This window comes from Anolis carolinensis, chromosome 3, assembly GCF_035594765.1.
Source record: "Anolis carolinensis isolate JA03-04 chromosome 3, rAnoCar3.1.pri, whole genome shotgun sequence".
In the NCBI taxonomy this organism is placed as follows: Eukaryota; Metazoa; Chordata; class Lepidosauria; order Squamata; family Dactyloidae; genus Anolis; species Anolis carolinensis.
Genome location: NC_085843.1, coordinates 206,849,994 through 206,874,551, shown reverse-complemented (window position 1 = coordinate 206,874,551; position 24,558 = coordinate 206,849,994). Strand labels below are relative to the sequence as shown.

The 24,558-nt window shown below is 37.9% G+C and overlaps 1 protein-coding gene across 1 annotated transcript in view; it reads right to left on the bottom strand.

Annotated features, from left to right (window-relative positions):
* Nucleotides 1-24,558, bottom strand: part of btaf1 (B-TFIID TATA-box binding protein associated factor 1) — a 69,907-nt gene that overhangs the window by 24,685 nt on the left and 20,664 nt on the right. The window contains exons 6-21 of the mRNA XM_008116767.3: nt 24,279-24,415; nt 23,057-23,168; nt 21,150-21,218; nt 20,293-20,382; nt 17,809-17,904; nt 17,533-17,709; nt 16,218-16,358; nt 15,969-16,093; nt 13,124-13,244; nt 12,005-12,109; nt 11,290-11,439; nt 8,912-9,054; nt 8,592-8,766; nt 7,765-7,968; nt 2,320-2,746; nt 899-1,089 (exon numbers count right to left, since the gene is read on the bottom strand). Coding sequence (XP_008114974.1) covers nt 899-1,089; nt 2,320-2,746; nt 7,765-7,968; nt 8,592-8,766; nt 8,912-9,054; nt 11,290-11,439; nt 12,005-12,109; nt 13,124-13,244; nt 15,969-16,093; nt 16,218-16,358; nt 17,533-17,709; nt 17,809-17,904; nt 20,293-20,382; nt 21,150-21,218; nt 23,057-23,168; nt 24,279-24,415 — 2,463 coding nt within the window. The remainder of the gene's footprint in view (nt 1-898; nt 1,090-2,319; nt 2,747-7,764; nt 7,969-8,591; nt 8,767-8,911; nt 9,055-11,289; nt 11,440-12,004; nt 12,110-13,123; nt 13,245-15,968; nt 16,094-16,217; nt 16,359-17,532; nt 17,710-17,808; nt 17,905-20,292; nt 20,383-21,149; nt 21,219-23,056; nt 23,169-24,278; nt 24,416-24,558) is intronic.

Here is a 24,558-nt window from a genome sequence, read left to right as displayed (position 1 = left end):
CATTACAATCCACATAATCTATAGGTAGCTGAACAACCAAACTCAGAGATTTCCTAATGAATCTACCATTGTGGCAGTCTAAAAGGAACTGGGTTATGGTGAAAATGCATAAAGGATTGGGAGTATCAAAATGCAGCTCTAGAATTTTCCAAAGCTGCACTGTAACGTGCTCAAAAGATGGGGGATGGTGGTACCCCCCCTCCCTTTTGCTTTGCCACAGAATCATAATTTAAAAAGCAAATATTATATGAAAAAGTTTAGATTGAGGATTGAAACATTTTTCCTGCTCACCCACAGAACAAAATGATTTCATCAGTATCATCTAATTTTGTAGACTGCTGTTGTTGTGTAACTTCAAGTCATTTCCAACTTATGAGAACCCTATTCTGAGTTTTTTCAAGTAAGATTTGTTCACAGGTCTTGCCTTTGTCTTATTCTGAGGCTGAAAGAGTGTGGCTTACCCAAGCTCACCCAGTGGGTTTCATGGCTGAGTAGGGATTTGAACCCTGGTGCTCAAACCACTACACCACATGTATTATATTAGCAGTGCTTTATCTGTTGTTAGCATTATTATTCTCTCAACACACCCCTCATCCATTTCCCAAATCCTATCTTAAAATAAAATCTTTCAAGCAGAAGTTATGAACAGAAACATGTATAATATTTTCTCATTTCAACACTGAGATACTAAAAAAATTAACCAGGAGAATGAAAGCTAGGCTAAGTTTGCATAGAAAATTATCCTTTGTAAGAGAGAGAAAAAGAGAAGGAGATTATGAAGTTATGTGTAAGGGAAAATAACTATGCTCCCAGCCATAAAAAACAACATAAACATCCTCTAAATTATATGCAGGACACCGCATAATAGCATTAGCAAAATTGCAAGATATGTACTCACTTCATCAAGCTCTGTAGTTATGTTTCCACTGCTGCTTGTAGGAAGATCTCCCATCTGAGCTTTTGGGGCCTTTGGCGTCGGGCCTCGTCGGCTTGTGATGGCAAATGCAGCTTTCTGATGTCTGTACAGTGTGATTATACCCCTATGTTTGGTGACCGTGTGGTGCATGCCATCTCTTTCAGAATTTGATCCTAAAAAGAAATAAAGATAATTGGAAACATTTTCACAGCAAATAACGGAAAACATTTTTACAACAAGATGACTGCACTGATAGAACCAACATGGTAACCTATCAACAGAAGTTTACCTATAAGAAATTTGGAAGGAGGAACAGAAAGAAAACGCTGAGTCTGAAATATCAATTCACAAATAAACCTAGAAGATCAAATCTAAAAAGAAGAATGGTCGCTAGATCAATCACTACAAAATGAAAAGGCCTAAATCCAGTTGCTGCTTCCTATTAGAAATAGTGGATCAACAGTACTTATGTAAGTATCCACCTAGCATTCCAAAACTAATTTAGGGGATCTACTGTAATAGAAACTATCAAATTGATGTGACTGAAGCTACTTAACAAAGTGGCATACTAGTGGGGACAATAAAAAACAGGTATACATTATTACTTGGTAGAAATGAAATTAGTAAGGATAAATTTTGGAAGTCATTTCCACACTCTTTCCTGGGATCAGCTTTGGAAAAGATATTCTGTTTCACACAAATCCACCACTGTAATCATTGGGGACAGTGAATTAATGAAACATGGTTATCAGATATAGGATCCATCCTGGTATTTCATAGACATATTCATCTTTAAGTATCTAAACTAATTTCTTCTCTCCCTCCCCACACCTGTAAGAATCGAGGAAGACACTTTAAAGCTCTCAAACTGCTCTTATGAGTGAGTTCGTAGAGAAAGTCAACACCTAAATAAGCATTTGTGCACAGGAAACTGACATCCAAATGTATTCAACTCCTTTTAGAAACTTGAAACACTGAAAGTGTAACAATGAAACTATTACTCATTTAAAATGTTCCTCATTTTTTTAAAAACCACCCTTTGAAAATACTACAAGTACAACTGTAGTTTGTAATAAGTGCATAGCACTCTGATTTAAAACATTTTAGGCCCTCATGCAATATAATTTTCTCAGAATCTAGAAATTCTTCAGATTCCCAAACAAACATTCATAAAGGATCATCAGTGAACAATACCAATTTCACAGCTGACTACAAAAAAATGGGACAGTTTGTCAAAATTCCACTTTTGGGATCCAGTTGATTCATTCCTAGTATCTGAGAATTAGGTACACTATCTAATCCTGTTTGAGGTACATTATCTAATCCAGTTGGAAACATCAACAGTTGTCTTGGAAACAATGGCTGACATTCCCTGTCATTTTAATTACTTATTGTTGACTCACCTTTTGAATTTTCATGGCTACTCAAGGGTTGTGCAGGGCATGACGCTAAAGGAGTGAGATGGGGATCCACACAGAGTGAATTACAAAGATTTTTTATTATCTTAGAATTAGGACACGGAGACCGTGTTGTGGACTGCTGAAGTAGCTTTGCTATACACAAAGCAGCATAATTTTGAACCAATATGTTTTCTTCTTTCTTCACTGCCTCCATCAATGGTTTTATGACTGGATTTAATTTGTCTGGAAGCTGTTCCAGATTGACAACAGCACAAGCAGTAAAAGTATGTACTCTCAAGTGTAACGTTTGCCATTCCTGATTTGTTTCAGTAACAGTCATTTGGATTTGCTGTCGTTTGCTTTCAAGCTGCTGTAAAATTGGAGGATTCAGATTAAGAGGGGATGTGACTTCACTGAAGATTGTGCTGACCTAAGAAAAATTAGTCAAGAACAAAAACATCCCAATTACTATGTGTGAAAGAAAGGACAGTAAAATATAGAAAACAATGACACATATCTATATATATAAAAGAGTGATGGCATCACGGCGATTCACAAAACAACAAAAGTACAGGCCCCCCAACCTCAAAATTTGACAACACAACCCATCATCCACGCCTCAAGGTTGATACAACAAAAAGAAAAGAAAAATAAAGTCCTAATTACAGGGAGAGCAATAATTGTTTTTATCCAATTGCTGCCAGTTTAGAGGGCTAATCTCTGCCCACTTGGTTGCCTAGCAACCAAGGGACAGCCAGGTTTCAGTTAGGGGACAGGCAGATTTAGGCCTCACTTAGACTTCTTCCACAGATGATCTAATTTGCACTGGATTATATGGCAGTGTAGACTCAAGGCCCTTCAACACAGCTATATAACCCATTTATAATCTTATATTATCTGCTTTGCACTGGATTATCTTGACTCCACACTGCCCTATAATCCACTTCAGTGTGCATTTTATACAGCTGTGAAGAAGGAGCCTCATATAATCCAGTTCTGAGCAGATAATATAAGATTAGAAATATACAGTAGAGTCTCACTTATCCAACGTAAACAGGCCGGCAGGATAAGTGAATATGTTGGATAATAAGAAGGGATTCAGGAAAAGCCAATTAAACATCAAATTAGGTAATCATTATACAAATTAAGCACCAAAACATCATATTATACAACAAATTTGACAGAAAAAGTAGTTCCATGCGCAGTAATGCTATATAGTATTTACAGTAGAGTCTCACTTATCCAACACTCGCTTATCCAACGTTCTGGATTATCCAATGCATTTTTGTAGTCAACGTTTCAATATATCGTGATATTTTGGTGCTAAATTCATAAATACAGTAATTACTATATAGCATTACTGTGTACTGAACTACTTTTTCTGACAAATTTGTTGTCTAACATGATGTTTTGGTGCTTAATTTGTAAAATCATAACTTAATTTGATGTTTAATAGGGTTATCCTTAATTTCTCATTATCCAACATATTCGCTTATCCAACGTTCTGCCGGCCCGTTTATGTTGGATAAGTGAGACTCTACTGTACTGTATTTACAAATTTACCACTAAAATATCACAATGTATTTAAAACACTGACTACAAAAACATTGATTATGAAAAGGCAGACTGCGTTGGATAATCCAGAACATTGTATAAGCGAATGTTGGATAAGTGAGATTCTTCTTTAATATGAAATAATTACTGGGATAGAATAATGCAGAACAATATAATCTCTAAAACCAGGACAGTAAATAAACAGGGGAATTCCACACAGGAAACAATCAGGGCCAGCTAACACCTCCCAACAAAGTATTCCCATCATCAAAGTCTGGCAAATCCTGTTTTCTCAGGGCCACAGACAGTAGAAGCACATAAAATATCGCAAACAACACCACTCTGAAAACAAGGGAATTCCACACAGGAAACAATCAGGGCCAGCTAACACCTCCCAACAAAGTATTCCCATCATCAAAGTCTGGCAAATCCTGTTTTCTCAGGGCCACAGACAGTAGAAGCACATAAAATATCGCAAACAACACCACTCTGAAAACAAGGGAATTCCAGACAGGAAACAATCATGGCCAGCTAACACCTCCCAACAAAGTATTCCCATCATCAAAGTCTGGCAAATCCTGTTTTCTCAGGGCCACAGACAGTAGAAGCACATAAAATATCGCAAACAACACCACTCTGAAAACAAGGGAATTCCAGACAGGAAACAATCAGGGCCAGCTAACACCTCCCAACAAAGTATTCCCATCATCAAAGTCTGGAAAATCCTCTGTTTTCTCAGGGCCACAGACAGTAGAAGCACATAAAATATCGCAAACAACACCACTCTGAAAACAAGGGAATTCCAGACAGGAAACAATCAGGGCCAGCTAACACCTCCCAACAAAAAATTCACTCAGGGAGGAAACAGCCAGGCTTTAAAGCTGCAAGGCCATTACATCCTAATCATTTTTCCTAATTGCAGCATTCATACTTGCCTCCAACAAACAAAAAAAACCAATCAGAAATATTGTATATTCACAACCTTTAGGAAATAATATCCCCTGATGGCGCAGCGTGTTAAAGCGCTGAACTGCTGAACTTCTGGACCGAAAGGCCACAGGTTTGAATTGGGGGAGCGGAGAGAGCCCCCACTGTTAGCCCCAGCTTCTGCCAACCCAGAAGTTCGAAAACATGCAAATGTGAGTGCATCAATAGGTACTGCTCCGGCGGGAAGGTAACGCCGCTCCATGTAGTCATCCCACATGACCTTGGAGGAGTCTACGGACAACGCCGGCTCTTCGGCTTAGAAATGGAGATGAGCACCAACCTCCAGAGTAAGACACGACTGGACTTAATGTCAGGAGAAAACCTTTACCCTTGACCTTAACTACCACCAATTCCTCAATACTTTATTTCCCATACCACCATACTTTGCCACAGCAACGCGTGGCCGGGCACAGCTAGTTGCTATATAAATTGATACTCTTCCATAATGTTGTTACACAGGTAACTGTTGTATTACTAGACATTTGTTGTTTCTGTTGCGTGCCTTCAAGTCATTTTTGACTTAGGGCAGAATTTTTTCAGAGGGGCTTACTTTTGACATCCTCTGAGGCTGAGAGTTGTCCAATGTCACACAGAAGTTTTCATGGCTGAGCAGGAATTTAAGCTCTGGGTTACAGAATCATAGTTCATCACTCAAACCACTCAACACCATGCTGTCTCCCATCTCCAGAAGTAGCAGAATGTATATTCAAGTTCACAAGAAGACTACACTTAAAACCTGGTTGGAGAGGCACTGGGCATATCTATATATGTGCTATAGTGTTCTAAACAAAAAAGCCAAAGCTGGAAAGTCAATAATGGAGAATGGCAATAAACCTACAGTACACTGAGCAAGATTTTCTAAAGCGTCTAAATACATCCACACTACATATAAACACATTATCTTCTTGTATTCTCATGTTTCATTAGCCTGCAATGATAAGTTCCTACATCACAATCATATTGGTTTCCTTATATTACCTTTGAGACTAAAAATTGCTTCCTTTTCTTCATCACCCAGAATACTATGTGGAAAATTTGTAAAGAACATTCGCCTCCAGGCTGATGACTGTAACATCTTAACTGGTACAGAAACAATCCAAAGCTATACTTCTATATATCTACTATGTTCATATACAGTAGTCAGAGGCATTCCCTACCCCATGTTCTTTGCCTAGACGTTTAAAAAATTAAACTTTACCAAACAGTATTTTAAAAATAAATATTTATGAAGATAAACATGGCGTGGGCTTCTCTCAATACCATAAGTAGATGGAAGGCAAGTGTCTAGAGCACAGTTTCTCAAACGGTGCCCTCAAGTTGTTTTGGACTTCAACTCCCCCAATTCCTGAAGCTAGTAAGTCCAAAACACCTGGAGGAACAGAGTTTGAGAAGCACTGGTCTAGAGCAATCTTAATAGACCAGTTAGTATATATAAATTAACATGGTTAACTGTCTAATAAAGAAATAATACATGACTATTTTAAAATGTGTATTTAGTAAAGTCATGCTATGGTCCAAACACACTGTATGTATAATGGAGGACAACTGGCTTATGCAGAATGTTATCTTTGCAACAGCAGCACCACAATAAAAAAGACAGAGGTAGTGTTTTTGAAAAGCTCCATCTGCAAATCTGTCATCAAGAGAGACACAGCGGCTAGGAGCCAACAAAGTACTTCTGCAGGGTGTGTGTGTACTTCTGCCAGCAGAATTGGGATTTTCTTCTTCCCATTGTAACCCTTTGTAGCACTAAGAACCTGTTCCACAGGATTTCCTATCTTCTGTAACACCTTTTAGGGTGTACAAGAGCCACAGGAGGGGAGATCACTCCTACCGAACTTTATCAGCAGAAGCAACATAATCCAGTGAAAATACATCACTGGATCCTGGCTGCCGTTTCACTCAAATGTGACCACGCTCATGACCACCCTAGGATAGAAGGTTTTGCTTCTTCATAGCACTGAAGTTGAAAGCAACGGACTGATTATGGCACATTCTACATGTTTCCCATTTAATAACATAAACAGAGGAACTAGAGTCCTTTCATCACCAGATACAATACAAAATGGGATATAGGAAGAACCAGCATATTCCAACATAACAAAGAGGTGAACAATAGTTGCAATACCTATTTTTTTTCTTCAGAAGCAATAATGCTTAACCTTATCAAAGACAAACCCACTGGCTTTTCTATATCTATAATTAGAAGAAGACAAAATAGCTACAGTATTACTCACAATATCTGGCTAATAGATCTGAAATCTATGTGCTTATTTACAATTGGGTTTTCACAATTTTTACAATGAGCTCATTTACAATTGAGCTTATTTCTTATTGGAAAGTGGGTACAGTTAAAAAAAAAGTAATGTATTCTTTCAGATTGTGTCACTCCTTTAAAGGTCTAGCATGTCTCTATTCTCTTGGCATTACAAACTTCCCTCTTGAAGAATTAATACACTGACATTTAAAGTGTAACTTCTAAACCTAGAGAATCTGAAATGCTTAAAAATCTTAGCTGTCAAAGTGGAACATTAGCACAACCTTATATGCAAAATAACGATCTGCCTGTGGCTGCCACTGATGGACTGAGGAAGGGATGCCATCCCACTCTTAAAAGAGTTAACTCAAGATATCAACTTTAGGCCCAGAGATGCTTTAGATTATGACTCATATCATCCATGACCACTAGCGTGGGATGATGGAAGTTACAGTCCAACATAAATCAAAGGATCAAGGACACAGCACTTAGACTGTATCTATATGTATGGATGAACAAGATTATTTTTAGAACCACCTTCAGTGATACAATAGTTTGCTTTTTATCCATTTGCTGCTGCAACCCTTCAGGTAACTTGTCATACTGTTCATTTAAGCATGAAAGGCTAGCTTTTTCACCGATTTACTCACCAGTTCATTAGCTTGATCTATTGTAAATACACTGCAGTTTACCCTGCTGGCAACATCAATATTTGCATCAGTAAATGAGGAAATGAGTTGTTTACATTCATTCTGCATTCGAGTGAAGGGGATAGCAATTTCATCATAATAAAGATGCTCAGAGAGGACACTAAGCAAGCGTGACTGGACAGCAAGAGCCACCACTTTATTTTCCTAGAAATGAAAATAGATTTCAATCATAATATTGCTAACAAGTGGGCCATTTTTACATATTGAGTCTAAGTGATCACCAGGTTTTTTGAAGAACGACATTTAAAGCACAGTGTCATAATTCCAATAGAGAAAATTGATGTTTAGCAATAATAATGCAAAAGCCAATGTGTAACCACAATGATAAAAAAGTGATAAACAGGGCTTGCTAATAAGTATACTATACGAATAAAACAAAAGTTATGATTCTTGGTTGTTACCTGGACCACAGTGGGAAGGAACAGTAAACTGAGTTCCCAAAAAGATTGCAAATGTTTGTATTATCACCCACTCATAAACTCTGAATTATTTCTGAAAACAGTTTTATGCTACATAGAAGTCAATATTCCCATTAAAAAAGACAGCCTCACTTTCTGCTTATATGAAAGCATTTTTGGTCCCTGCTTGCTGTGCTTCAAATTCTGGAAATTACACATTTTCAACCTGAAAATTAGTAATTTTGCATTTCACTTATCAACACCGTAAAATGTAATCTGTTGCAAAATTATAACTTAAGCGTGCCGAACCATGGCAAAAATGATTTATATTTTAAAACAATATCATTTTCATAGCAGCAAGTGTCCTACCTTCTGCAAGGCAGCCCACTCACAGATTACTAATGCGACACTAAACCTTTGCAAAGCTGACTTGGAATTCAAGTGGAAAAGCAATAGCTGAGCTAGTGATTCAGCTGGCTTTATTTCTTGGGAGATGGCATTCACACTCTGATCACAAATACAACAGCAGAGTGCTCCAAGCAATCTGAAACAACAATCAATTTTATATTAGTTACATTTCAAGTAACATAGTGTTCTGTACAATTTTAATTTGAGCTATATTAAAAGCATCTTGTCTATAAATCCTTATGCTTAAATATTTTGTTTAAGATTTTCAATAATAAACTAACTTTGCTGCCATCATCCTGGCTCTCATAACAACATAATCCCTGGTTGCTGGATCTTCAGCAATGCTTTCTGCACCAGCAATGTATTCTTGTATCACTTCTTTAGTCTGGGCTTGACCTTGCCGCACTTTGCCACCAATCTTTTCCTGTGAAAAAGATAGAAGGTGTTTTTTAGGTGAGTGTCCCCTTTAATTTCACATATAATTTTTTAAAATTAAAACTCAACTCCAAACACTGGGAGTGCATATTTTTATCATACTATTCTACTTGAACTTTTGATAGCCACTCCTTCTCTCTAGGACCCACACCATTAGTCTTTTGTTCCAAACTCTTCTCAAACAGTGAGGACACTCATACCACCAATCATCAATACTTGAAAGATCTTGACATCAACAGCCTAGACTAACTACTTGCTTGTATATTTGCAAGTGCTAGTGGCAGAAATTTTTGTGTCAAACTGTTGAAATGAAAAAGGATAATAAAATAGCCAACAAAAACTATTCAAACCATTCAATGACCTTTAGGTAGCAAGGTCTTACAACCATGATTACACACCAACTTATCAACAGATGAGAAAATCTAAACTCGGAAAGTAAGAAATCTAAAAGAGAGAGGTTGCACTTTAGCAGATAAAATAGCAGGGGGGCTATATTTTGGAAAGAGAATATCTGTTCTCTAGTTCTAAATATCATTTGCAAGGGTTTTTGCCTTTTCTTCTCTGCTCCTTTTCTAGGATATACAGAAAGTTTGACTGGTAAGATGAGGGCGTGAAAGTCCCAAATCATATTTCATTTCTCTCCTTTTCCATATGCACAGCTGCTTTTTTAAGGCAGTATCTTATTATGCCTTCCAATAGCACTATCTCTTTCTCTGGAACTGAACAGATATCCTCAAGCTTTCCTCCTGCTGCTTGAAAATACATGTTTTCTAATCAATTGTCAATTGTATGATTTTATTTCAACAGCAATATTGTTTTTAAGAACAAGGAAGCTTTGCAAACTGATTGAAGCATGGAATTTACAAGATCTCCCCTTTAGATACAATGCTGTTCGCAACTAGATTCTCTCACTCAATTCCACCTTCCTTACCAGAAAAAAGGACTACATTACTTTGTCCTGTCCTCTCGTTAATGAATACATAAACAGCTTGACTGAGTGCTGAGATGATTGTAAACATAGTTGGTGGGAACACAAGAAAGGGCCTTCTTGGTGGATGTCCTTGGGTTCAGGAACTCACTTCCCAGGGAGGTCCAAAAGACCCCTTTCTGTTTTGAGTACTACTACTACAATCGACCCTCCACATTTGTGGATTAAAATTTTCACCCTATAAATGTCTAGGTCCCTTAGTGTAATTGTATGGTCAGCTTCCATCAGAAGTTGACCACAGAGTCATCCTGGAGGACCTAGAAATTTCTACAGAGATATACCATCATGTTTCTCACTTTCACAGGGGTTTCCCTGTCCTTAAACCGAATGAATGTGGACGCCTGACTTTACTACTACAATAAAACCCACAATAAAAACAATTGTAAAGAACCTGGGAGCCATCTTGCCCTTTAAAAACCTTTTAACCCTATCACTGAAAATAGGTTTTTTACATAGTTATGCTGAGCCATATTAGGGGAGAAGGGTCAGTGGCCTCTGAAGACAGATGTATATAGGGTTCAGGCTTGTGGAAAACAAGCCTTTATCTTTAATTCTGCATCACCAGCTTTTATCTTTAATTCTGTGGAAAGTGTGGAAATGGAGCAACTCTGCTCCCAAGTACTTCTATAGACTTGCTTTCTGGCAGAAATTATTTCTGGCTTCTAACCCCATATATATGTGCTTAACATTTAAATATTTGTGTTCAATCTTTCTGATCTCAACACCGAAACTAGGGGGAATGAATGAATAGAAGAAAAACATATTGGGTATAAGGTGTAACAATACTTTATACTTTACATATGCAGTATATGTACAGCTGTGCATACCGTACAAAGACATTGCAAAGTTAACCATAAACACAAACACTATGATATAGTCCATGTAATCAGTAGTTTTAAAAGATGATTTGGCTATTTAATAGTAATTCTGAATTTTTTAAGAATAAAAAGGACAATGTTATATAACTGCCCATGCTATTATTTTTCAATACTGGATTTTCATGCTTAGGCCAAGGATATGTAAAGTGCCAACATATATTGTCTGACAGAAATTATGGCTCTTTCAGTCAAAATCTTGGGGGGGGGGAGAGTATAAATAAACAAAACAACAACTGTGACCCTGAATTACTTAAATTAAGTGAAAAACTATTGCGGTGTTACAAGTATTCAATTCCAGCTGATATGGTATTAAAAACAATATTGTTGCAATGTCGTCTATTGCATTTTCCTTTCTGACCTTCTGTTTAGCTTTCACTTCTAGCAACATATTCAAATCAATGGGCAAATGAGAAGGCTGCATCATTAAGCAGAGCCAAGCTCCCATCCACGGACATGCAGCTGCTACTACGTATTGTACGGTAGCCTTGCTTAACAGTTCAAGCCACACCTATGAAAAGAAGGAAAAAAAGACAATCATACCCAAGGACAAACATTCACATCTATGTGTGTGGTCAGACCACACCTGGAATACTGTGTCCAATTCTGGGCACCACAGTTGAAGGGAGATGTTGACAAGCTGGAATGTGTCCAGAGGAGGGCAACTAAAATGATCAAAGGTCTGGAGAACAAGCCCTATGATAGCCATGTACAAATATGTGAGGGGAAGTCATAGGGAGGAGGGAACAAGCTTGTTTTCTGCTGCCCTCCAGACTAGGACGCGGAACAATGGTTTCAAACTACAGGAAAGGAGATTCCACTTGAACATCAAGAAGAACTTCCTCACTGTGAGAGCTGTTTGGCAGTGGAACTCTCTCCCCCGGACTATGGTGGAGGCTCCTTCTTTGGAAGCTTTTAAGTAGAGGCTGGATGGCCATCTCTCGGGGGTGCTTTGAATGCGATTTCCTGCTTCTTGGCAGGGGGTTGGACTGGATGACCCATGAGGTCTCTTCCAACTCTACTATTCTATGATTCTATAGAAAGGCAGTGAATTTAAGTTCTACAATGATACATACCTTATGTATTAGTTCCAGAATTTCTTGATTACTTTCTAAAATACAGAACTGAAAGATATGCCTTAACATATCTTGCAAAATGGGTATAAGCCAGGTTGCAGAATCCTAACAAAAGAAAAAGAAACCATCGAAGTTCATTATTTTTAACAAAGTAAGTTGGAACCTAACGTGAATTTCTTCAGACTATAGTGCTGACAAGGGTTTGGGGGGGGGGGGGGGGGGAGAAATAAACATGCTTGGCCTTTTCTGTCCTGTCTCCTGTCCGGCTTACCTATCAGAAGGCATCTCCCTTTATGAGCCAGCTAGAGCATTAAGATCGGCTGAGGAGGTCCTGCTCTCAAGTCCCGTCGTCCTTGCAGGTGAGACTGGTGGGAACGAGAGACAGGGCCTTCTCGGTGGTGGCCCCTTGGGTGTGGAACTCCCTTCCCAGAGAGAGTAGATCAGCCCCCTCCCTCCTGGCGTGTAGGAAACAACTTAAAATGTGGCTTTTCAAGCAAGCATTCAGGGAGTGAGATGAATTAGTCTCAAGATACCTCAGGATTATGCAATGTCTAATGTTCTATGTTTTATGTTTTTGACTATGTCCAATGTATACAGTTTAACAGTTTTAATATATTGTTATATGCTATTTTAGATATGCCATGTATTTTATATTTTATGTGAATTTTGCCATTTACTTTGCTGTGAACCGCTTTGAGACTCCCCAGGAGTGAAAAAAGAGTATATAAATAAAATAATAAATAAATAAATAATTTTTAACCTCTGCTTTCTCCTGTTAGTTCCTACTTCCGCCTTGTTTTCTCCATCCTGTTGTCTTTCACATACATACATACATTCATACATACATACACCATCTCTATTTCTCTCTTTCTTTGTCCCCACTCCGCCCTATCCCCATTCATTCTCTTTTTCCTGAAGATTGTTTTTTCATACTGCTTTGAGTTTTGAAATGTTCCTGTATTGTGAATTTTTAGTAATATTGTAAAATGCCTTTCTCCTTTCAAAGGAAAAAAATAAAGGATTTATAGGATATCCCATAGGATATAGGATTTAAGCATAACTGGAATTAAGTATATGCCAACTCTTTTCTTTTAAAGTTCACTATAACAGCACTCTTACCTGATCTTGAGTAGACAAGAGGGTAAAAAGAGTTTCTAATGCTGCTTTTCGAACAGAGGATATTGTATGATGTAGGAATGGCCATACGCGGGGTACTAGAACTGTAAGAGACTGCTGAATACTGGTGTGCAATGGAAAGGAAAGAAATAATGAACAAAAAGTTAAACTGCTTTTCAATTAATATTCATGTTTTAAAATAAAATGTTATTTTAATGCTTTATTAAGAAAAATGCATTCTATATATCATAAAGTATAGATATTAAGAAATTATAGCACGTAAGGTAAAAGACATAGCCCAATGGTTCTCCCAAGATTTCAAGCGAGTTCTCTCTCACCTTACTCATACTGTTGATCTTTTAACTTTCCTACACTTGAAAAAAATTTACTAATCCAATACTGAGAAAGGGGAAAAACACATTGTATTAAAAAATGGAAAGTAAAAAAAATGCAACTGATTGGGCATACAGAAACTTAAGCATGTCGAGACAACAAGAACAAAGTTAAATAAACCACTCTCGACTTGGAGCCTCAAACTCGAGCATTTTGCCGATCCACTTTAAATGCTGAAACTACCTCCTACATAATTCTGGGGTTTATAGTTTAGGGAGGCCCAGAGCTTCTCTGGATGAGCAGTTTAAAGCCCCCCTCCCCTAAACTACAAACCCCAGAATTTTGCAGGAGGCAGTTACAGCATTTAAAGTTCTCAACCTGTGGGTCCAGAGGTGTTTGAGCCTACAACTCCAGAAATCCCAACCAGTTTATCAGCTGTTGGGAAGGCCAAAACATCTGGGGACTCAATGGTTGAGAACCACTGACTTGGAGTGTATTGTGCTTATATCAGTGATTCCCAACATTTGGGCCTCCAGGTGTTTTGGATTTCAAACTCTCAGAAATCCCAGCCAGCTTACTGTTAGAAAGTGTGGGAGCTGAAGCCCAAAACACTTGGAGGCCTGAAGATTGGGAACCACTGGTTTATATTAACAAATTTTGTTCAAATCAGCATATTGGAGAATTTACAATTAAGATCCATTCTAGCTGAAACAGAATTGGATCCCTGAATCCTTCTCAACTGAGGAAAAGAAAAAAGAATGATCTCAAGAAAGAAAAAAGGTCTTCCCACTACAAGATATCCCTATGTGGCTCCTTCTCCTTGGCTAGAATGGACTTTTATGCTAAGTTCCCCAATGGATCATTAATGGGAAGGAAGATGGCAAGAAGATTTACTAATCTAATAGCACCCGCTGAGTAATCCAGCTGCCATTTGATGCTTTGGAAGAGTATACGTTGAGTCTATGGTGTTTTATAAAAGTAGGAGTGCCCAAGTAACAGCTCTGCAAATTTCCTCCAGAGAGGTGTTAGTTGAGAAGGTTGTTGACATGGCTGCTAAACTGGCAGAGTGTGCTTGCAACATTTTGTTGCTTAGGCATACCAGGAAAATATATTCCTCAATCCGCCATGTTACAAATTTTTCTGACGGTTCTATTTGCTGTTTCTGACTGAATGTCTTCTGCCTCACTCTCACTGGAAGTAATGAAAATAATTTTCAATTCTCAGCCTCAGGGCAGCAGTCTGGGCACTTTTTTTCATCTCAGAGTTTCGCTGGGCAGCGGACATCTGAGGCATTTTATTTTTCCCTTTCCTTCAATTAGCTTGGCAGTTGTCTTAAGAGTACTACTCTTATTTACTGAGTCAGACGTTCCTTTTTCTTGAAAAAAAAATCATAAAAGTAGGGGTAGGTTGCCATTTTCTAGATGGCAAATCCTTCCTGTATGTAGAAGCATCCTTCATGTAAGTCACCCAAAGGACCATTTCATCGGTCGCCTCAAGACTATGGAACAACCTGCCGGAAGAGCTCCAATAGCTAAATCAGCTAACAGAAATTTGGACACAATTGGAAACCTATATCTTCCAGAGGGCCTACCCACTCAGTTTTAATCACGAATTTTTAACTCGTCTCTTGTGTTTTATTCTGTGAATTTTAATATGTATTTTATAGAAATACAATTTAATATGTGCATTTTATACAAAGATTATGTGTTTTTAACTATGTTGTAACTCAACTTGAGCCATGAGGAAAGGTGGATAAAATAATATAATAATAATAATAATAATAATAATAATAATAATAATAATAATAATAAGCACAAGCCAGTCAAGGTGGTCCCAGTGGTGATCGGCACACTGGGTGCAGTGCCTAAAGACCTTGGCCTGCACTTAAACACAATCGGCACTGACAAAATTACCACCTGCCAGTTGCAGAAGGCCACCTTACTGGGATCTGCACGCATTATTCACAGATACATCACACAGTCCTAGACACTTGGGAAGTGTCCGACGTGTGATCCAACGCAACAGCCAGCAGAGTGACTGCTGTGGACTCATCTTATTATGTTTCTAATAACAATAACAATAACAATAATAATATAGCAGCACTTTATTATAATCTTATTGTCTAGTAGGAACTATTTTGGGATACCAAGGCCAGACATAAGGTGCAAAAGCCATCTTACCACCTACTTTTTCCTTTCCTCCTGTTTATTGCATTCCATCTTATCTTTTGTCGTTAACATAAACATTTCAGGCTAGGTTTCCTGAGTAGGAACTAAAATATATGCATAAAAACTGAGTAACCTTTCCCTCATCAAATCTTGCTCCTTTCGTAGCATCCTTAATCCTTTTTAAAATCCTCCTACATTTCCAGACCATACATGCCTGAAATTTACCATAAAATGTATTATATGTAGGCTAAAACATGCAAATCTACTATGAATGCTTTCCTATCAAGCAAAAAGCAAAATTGAGCTGCTATGAAAGAAAAAGGCAAGAATGCTTCTATCTAGATTACCTGTATTTTTGGACCTGAGAGTAAGTCAAAAGGGATGACAGAAGAGTCATTATGCTATTTGTGGAAGCTGTGAGGTCATCAAGATCTAAGAGTGCATCCCACAATATATTAAGAATAAAGGGAACCTAAAATTGAAATACAGACACAAGACAAAGTAACTTTCAGTCCTTGTAATTTTATTTAGAACACAAACAATGCATATATGTGTGTGTATATCTATATCATCAGTGCCAATGTACTTTGACTCACTTTCTCTGGCTGAAGGTGGACAAGGCTTTCCACCACTGGTACTAAAGATGCTGCAGCAACAGCTCGAACGTCATCATCTAGATCTTGTAGTCCTTCTGTTATTGCAGGCAAGACTTTTGGCAATAAAGTATCAATTAAGTCCTGCAAAAGCAAGAAATAGTAGGCTTAAAATCAAAAGAAAAAGTCAACTTTTTAAGAGTACAGTAGACCCTATGGCCTTTTTATACAATTTATCATAATACCAGCAAATAGCTGAGTGAAATGAGCAAATCTAAAGTAAGGTTTCTTAAAAACAAGAGACTGCTTCGTCAAGGAATGCACAACCTCTTCACAACTGGCATGTACCAGGAAACCAGAGAACACAAACACACTGGGGTGTGCACATACACGCTTGGCATCTCAACATATATGTACATTTACTCCCCATCACATTATTGAGCATGCATTTTCCATATGTGTATCTTCGGACACAAGATGTGAAAGTTTACCTTCCCTATTCCTGTACATTGAAATTTTGGGATTACTTGGAAGAGGGAAAAAAAAGTTTCCATCTGCATTCCAGCAATCCTGAATGGAATTATTGTTTTTCCATAGATACTACCAGAGATAAGCAACAATATGAAAGTGGGATCTCAGAATCACAGAGGCGTTAGTGTTTAACACCTATTCCACCTTGCAAGCTCCACTGAGATGACTATCCCTTTGTCGCTGCTTTGCAAAAGGAGAATGTGGGATCATGAGAGGATGGGAGAAGCTTTAATGTTTCAGCCCACTTGATCCAGTGGGTGATTAGAGGAAATGGATGGAAACACACCAAAATTAATAATGGGCTGGTTACCAAAAATCTACTTTAGTGGAAAGTATGTTTGGAATTTAAAAAAATATATATAAAAAACACGAAGTTCCAGAATTTACTGAAAAATGGAGGGGAGGAAATCACTAAAATAACTAGTCTGCCCTTGTTATCCACTAGAGCTTGTTTCAGGACCCTTTCCCCTTTTGTGAATACCACACATACAATGGTGTAGCATAAATGATGTCCCTTATGTAGAATTACAGTATGGATGTGGAATTTTAAAAAAAATCAAAATAAGTTGGTGAAAAAATCTATGGATACAGAACCCGTGGATAAGGGGAGCTAATTGTAAATAATAAGCTTGTGCAACCCAAATGTTGTGATCAGGCAAGAAAGACTTCCTACTGGTTTTACTTGGTTAACACGTTCATACATATGATTCAACACAATGGGATAATGCCATATATAATTGGAACAATGGAATGAACTATGACATCTTGGTAAAACTTAAAACCATACCTGACGAATTGCCAGTGCATACTTTATCCCCAGCAGACCACCATGCCTCACTTCCCACTGCTCTTGTGCAAGTAATTTCAGCAAGATAGCCACAGTTTTATGAACTCCGCTTTCATTCATGTATTTGAGTACTACTCCCAAAGTCTGCGCGCATGTCTCTCGTACTGGAGCCACAACCTAAAATTAAAAACAATAACAGCAATAAACAGAATAGTAGAAATACAAGCCAAAAGTAAGCCCCTGTAGACACAGCAGACTTTCAGTATTGATACTTACTTCATCTGAAACAAAATCACCAAATCTGTCTAGTGCAAATACACAAAGAAGTCTGATAGCCAAGTCTTCCAGCCAGTCCTGGTGCTGTTGAAACATCTATTTGATAAAACAATAGAAGATATAATTGGCTAAAGTGTTTAAATATTTTGCAAGTGTTACCTCATCTTATTGATGGAACTAAATGAATATTTTAACAAATGTTATTAAATTAATAAAACCAAGATAAAGACACACCCATTCTATGACCTAGACACTAAAAGAATACTAATAAAGAGCAACCACCAACTTGGGACTGTATTATACCAGCAAGAAAATAAACATTTAGAATTCAAAGTTTGTAAAATATCATTTTAGGCTGTAGGTGGGTGGCATTATTTTTTAGTCTTCTAGCATGTAAGAACAGCCAATAAAAAAACGAGGATAATAATATTAATAACAATAATAATAATAACAACAACTTTATTTTTATATTCGCCACCATATCCCCGAAGGGACTCGGGGTGGCTTACAAGTGGGATCAAGCCCAGTAAGAACAGAGTTAACCAACTAAAAACACATTTAAAAACATAATAAACAATAAGAATCTAATTAAACAATTAAAACAGTAGAGTATAAAAACAACATCAAAATGATTAAAAGCAAACCTCAATAACTAGAACCAGGAACACGATGGGCAGATCAGAAATTAGAGAGGGCTGGGCATGGGCTTGTGCAAAAAGTGAATTATAGGGCCAGGGCTGGGGGTAAAGTGCTGAGTTCAATCTGACAATCAATTTGGGCCGGGCATTCATGGACAGGGGCCTAACCATTATCAAATGCACATTGGAACATCCATGTTCTGAGATCCCTGTGGAAGGTAGATAGAGTGGGTGCTAGCCTAATCTCCCTGGGGAGGGACTTTCAAAGCTGGGGGGCCACTACCGAGAAGGCCCTCTCTCTCGTCCCCACGAATCGTGCTTGTGATAGTGGCAGGAGCAAGAGAAGGGCCTCCCCACCAGATGTTAAGAGTCTGCGCTGGTTCATAGGGGAAAATGTGGTTGCGAAGGTAGGCAGGACCCAAATCGTTTAGGGCTTTGTTGGTGATAACCTGAACTTTGAATTGGGACTGGAAATCTATCAGCAACCAGTGGAGCTGTTTTGATAGGGGCATTGTCTGCTCCCTATAATTAGCTCCAGCTAGCAACCTTGCTGGTGACCTTTGCACCAGTTGCAGTTTCCAGGTTGCCTTCAAAGGCAGCCCCAAGTAGAGTACGTTGCAGTAATCCAGTCAGGATGTAACTAAGGCATGGACCACCATGGCCAAGTCAGATGTCTTGAGATACAGTCGCAGCTGGCGCACAAGCTTTAACTGTGCGACGGTCCTTCCGGCCGCCGCTGACACCAGAACATCAAGTGTCAGCGCTGAGTCAAGGAGGACCCCCAGACTGTGGACATGTGTCCTCAAGGGGAGTGTAACCCCGTCAAACACAGGTAGCCTCCCTATACCCCGATCAACCTCATGACTGACCAGGAGGACCTCTGTCTTGTTTGGATTAAGCTTCATCTTATTAGCCCTCGTTCAGTCCATCATAGGGGCCAGGCACTGGTACAAGATTGGGGGGCTTCCTTGGAATTTGGTGGAAAGGAGTAATAGAGTGTCATCTGCATAGAGATGGCACTGAATGCCAAAACTCCGGATGACCTCACCCAGCGGTTTCATGTAGATGTTGAAAAGCATAGGATAGAATGGAACCTTGCGGGATCGCACAGGTCAATCAATGGCCAGGGATTTGAGCAGGGGTCCTCCAGCTTCATCAACTGGGTATGATCCTCCAGTAAGGAGTGGAACCACTGCAAAGCAGTGCCCCCAAGACCCATTCCGGAGAGCTGTCACAGAAGGATACCATGGTCAATTGTATCCAAAACTGCCGAGATGTTCAAGATAACCAACAAAGACACACTCCCCCTGTCTAGTTCATCCACCAAGGCGACCAAAGCCGATTAAGTTAAGGCATTTATTTGCTATTTTCCATCAGAGCTGTTTTTTTAAAAATCCATATTCATTAAGAACATTAAAATGTAACATACATTCCAGAAATCAAAGTAGCAGCATAGTTTTTTCTACCAGTTAATTCAATTACATGGTGAGACCAATGCCAAGTTTTTTATGTAACTACCACCATCTTGTTATAAAACCCTGAGAATAAACAACAAATGACAGCATTTTAAAAAAAGAAAAAAACAATGTTTTACGGCTAAAATACAGTCCTTGATTTTAGGTTTGATAACAGGTTGGCAGGAGGTGTGAACAAGTAATTACAATATTGCAAAAAAAAATGCTTATTTTAACATATGATGGAATTCCCTAGTATTCTACTTCCCTTAGCAATCTGTGTCCACATTTTAAACACACAAACACAGGCACAGAGGAGCTGAACAATCAGCACTGCAACTAAATGTGTCAGTGCAGACTAAACTTTATCTAGGTTTGCATACTATTTTTACCTCTTCTATAGTGCTGTCTCCTATTTTACCTCCACTTTTTCCATGTGCTTTAAGTACTTCTCTCAGTCCAATACCTGCACCGTGCCGAATCTGAAAAGCCATTAAAACGCAGTTCAGATACATAGAATCAGAGTTAGAAGAAATCATATGGGACATCCAGTCCCCCCCCCCCCCCCCCCCGATAGAACATCTCTCTAGTAATTTCTAGGTCTTCCAGCAGAACTTTTTGGTCAATTTCCACTGGAAGCTGGTTACAGAATTGTATTGGAGGATCTAGAGATTCCTAGAGAGATGTTCTCTCTAAAAATCTCTATATCCTACAGCATGAGTGGAGGAAGTTAACAACAAAGACTGGATGACCAGAAAATAACTTTTAAATCAAATCCTTGAATAATCAAAACCGTAAAAGTCAAAAACGCAAATGTGGAGGGAGACTGTAGTTAAAAGTCCAATTAAATGAAAAGCTTTCCAAAATACATACATATTTTACAAATATTGCAGCAAACTAAAACCTTGCTGAGGTAATCTGCATACTGGGAAATGTCCAAAAGTAAAGCAAATTTCTAATGAAGGAAGATTTGGCACTCACAGTACCGATGCCTATACAACTTTCCCACTACATGTATATGCAATGTTTGAATTGGGTATTATTGGTCTTGCATGTCAATTTACTGATACATTGTTAAATCTTTGTGCAAAGAATCAACACAATTGTAATATTTTTTTATTTGAGCAAATAAAACTGGTGTCCTTACTAAATCAGAAAGATGGCTTGGAAAACTACACCACAAGAATCTTGATAAAAATATATTCCTTTCACTCCTATATGACTGAAGACAGTTAAGAGAAATGTTTACCTCCCATGATGGATTAAAGAGATCATTACACACTTCTTCACAAAAACTTTCCAGAGGCCATTCATTTGTCTAAAAAAGACCCAAAAAAACTGCTATGAAGACTTAGCTTCCAAATTATTTTGTAAAAGATAAACCATCTTGATTACATTTTACTACATTAAACCTTAGTCTACACTTTGAATAAACACATGAAATTAGCTACAGGACATTAAGGCAGTTTTGTTAGAAAGAAGAAATTGTCAAATTCTAATGTAATCAATCCTGTTGTGGATCAGAAATCCATGGCATTTTTTCATGGGAAATTTTGAGACTGAACTTCCACTCAATTACATTTCCCCCTCATATTTAAGTCTTCTGCCTTGTGCTGTTCGAGTTTTGTCCACTCCATTCTTCTGCTATGCTCTGTTCAGTAGCTTCTATTTCCTTATTTGAGTTCAAGGCTTTACCTTTTAGTTTTTTATAAATTCACCTTTTCTCTTTAATCTCTTCCTTTTTTTCTTTGCTGTACTGACATTTTCACCTTGGCTTGCCCTAAGGTAACTATATGTATGCAACCAATTTAGCATTTCTTTGCTGCTGTTCTTCTTAGTTGGAACTCAACTCCTTCTTGTCCTTTTCAGCCTTTAAATCAGTATATCTGCTTCCTTAGAAAACACTAAAACAGTATTCTAATACATGTATGTATCTTTTATTGAGCGTTTGACTTCTGAACTCTGCACCTTCTTTGTACTACTCTTGGCATCTTTCTAGGGGTCTCTTCTTTCTTTGAAAGACTCTGGATAGTACCTATCAGTTTTAAATTATAGAAATTTAGTATTTTATTGAAAGTGCTCAAAAACTGTTATTTGTTAATCTGATGTACCTATCACCAAAGCAACATGAAACATGTAACCCCATGTTTCATTTTTGCACATTTAAATTCCACTGATTCTGACAGGTGTATTAAACTACAGTTGTGGGCAACTGCAAAAGAAATCCTTAACAACTGAGCTTCTTAAGCAATTTCATCGCATCTTTGAGATGTCTATTCTAGTGTGCACTGAAGGATGCAATTACCAAAAGTACTTTTGAAAAAAAGTAATTCTAAGCAATTGTTCCAGTAATCAATTTCTTTCAGTGTTTCATAGAAGTTGCTTGCATGGTCAAGTAATTCAAGATTAAGACTGCATTTTCTCAAAGAGTATGATTCGGTTAATGTTAGCTATTTTAGATAGGTAACAGGCAATCTCCCTTAATCCACCTTGGCAAACACTCAGCTCCTCTAACTTTTCCTTGTGAACATTTGAAAGAAAATTGAGTCTCGTTAACTGGTTGCTAAGAAAAATCACAATAAGCAGATTGTAAAAAATTGCTTTCTTCACTTAAGTCACCTCTCCATCCTTTTACACCAGTTGTTCTCAACCTGTGGGTCCCCAGATGTTTTGGCCTTCAACTCCCAGAAATCCTAACAGCTGGTAAACTGGCTGGAATTTCTGGGAGTTGCAAGACAAAATTCCTGGGGACCGACACGTTGAGAACCACTGTTTTACACAGAACAAGTCCAGAAGGGCAGGAAAGTATCACTTTCCACATCATCCTGAAGCCTTGACCAGTTTCGCTGCTGCAAGCTTCTAGAATGCTACAATCACATTACTCAAGTCCTATTACCCTCAATGGGAGAAAGCTGTACAACTGATTGTTGGGTTTAGTTACTGTAAGTCCAAGCTATTAATGTCTCACTACCAACTGCTAGTCCTAACTACAGTCGAACCACTGAGTCAAGGGAATTTGCTATGTTCACACTTAATGCAAATTTCACTGATTCAATGAGCTATTCTAGTTGGAACTAATAATTTGATTCAGACCTTAGTTTATTAATGCAGTGAGTTTTTGATGTCACTTGAATTTGTTATTAATGTATTCTGTACCTCTTCTGGAATATTCTCTACCAAGAGTTTGGTGTCAGATGCTGGTTGACTGAGGATAACATTTCCAATTTTTCTCCTCTTTTCTTCTGGTTCTCCATCAGTGCTATCATTGCTAAAAAAACATTTAAGTATTTGTGAAGTGTCACGTAACACCACTTAACAAAACATTTATTAACTAGATAATACACGGTAGGTATACAGAAATCTCTCAAAACCATCTCGATTGACACCAGAGTAACATCTGTGACAAAATGTAAGCCTGTGATCTTAACACTATGGAACCAATTTTTTATTCCTGGTTTGAAAGTGTTATTTCCTGTTTAATTATGCAGTACTTTCTTTGAATACATGAGGGTAATTATCATATTTAATGATAAAAATCAGAACATTTTGAAAATACAGAGAAAGAAAACTGGTTATAATCTGGCATTATATTATTTTGTGACACTCCGTTGTCGGAAAAAAATCCAAATTCTAGTGAAAAGACAGAATTATTATTTGCAGATTGAACACTTTCTTAAGATTTTTTTTCAGTTATGAAAACATAGTGGAATAATATACAATGAAAAGAGAGAATGTGATTTTATTAGGAACCTGGGAGAATAGGGTTTGAATATCTGCTCAGCTACGGGAATGCCCTGTGTGACCTCGGACAAGTCACACTCTCTTAGCCTCAGAGGAAAACATTTTGCTCAGAAACTCGTGTGATACCTTTATGCTGGGGTAGCTATAAGTCAGAAAAGGCTTGTAAGCACATAACATAATGTGCAATATAGATAGATAAATAGACAGATAGACAGACAAACATATTTCTGGAGTACTGAAATGGAACTGATGAGATTGCTTTTCAGGCTCAGATAGTGCCTACAACAAAATGTTGTACATATAAAGTACTTTCAGCCAGGAATCTTTCCTCTTCAGTTCCCTCACCATCTGTCGTTTTCCTATGGCTGCTCAAAGGGGTAAAACGAGAATGAGATTGCAGGATTACTTTTTGTCCTTTACTTTTTTTGCACTTCTGTGTACTTTGAAGTTTTATCAAGCCTTCCAATAGAGTCATTTGGTATGGTACCATTTTCTCTAGCTAACTGAAAAAAACGCACCACAGAGTTTTGGAAAGAGATGGAAATGTGCCATTTGTATTTCATCCTATTTGTTATTCTTGTAACTTATCAGCATGTATTCAATCAATGAATCAAATAATGTTCATCTGTGACAGTACCTCTTGTCATTTGTTTCTACTGCATCTCTTGATCTCTGCTTTGCAAACAACTTGGCCATTCTTTTAGCCTTATTCTTTTGTCTGCTACTCATACCAGCTCGAAATTCTGAATCAATCAACTCAGCAGCCTGAAGAGTCTGAAAAGACGCAAAGATTTAGTGGCTAGCCTGTTTTCAATCAAAATAAACAAAGCTAGAGTTCTATTTGTGTAAAACAGCATCTCCTACTTCCAGCCAAAAGCTTTGCAAGTGTCAAAAACTTTCTGGAAGACAGTAAAATA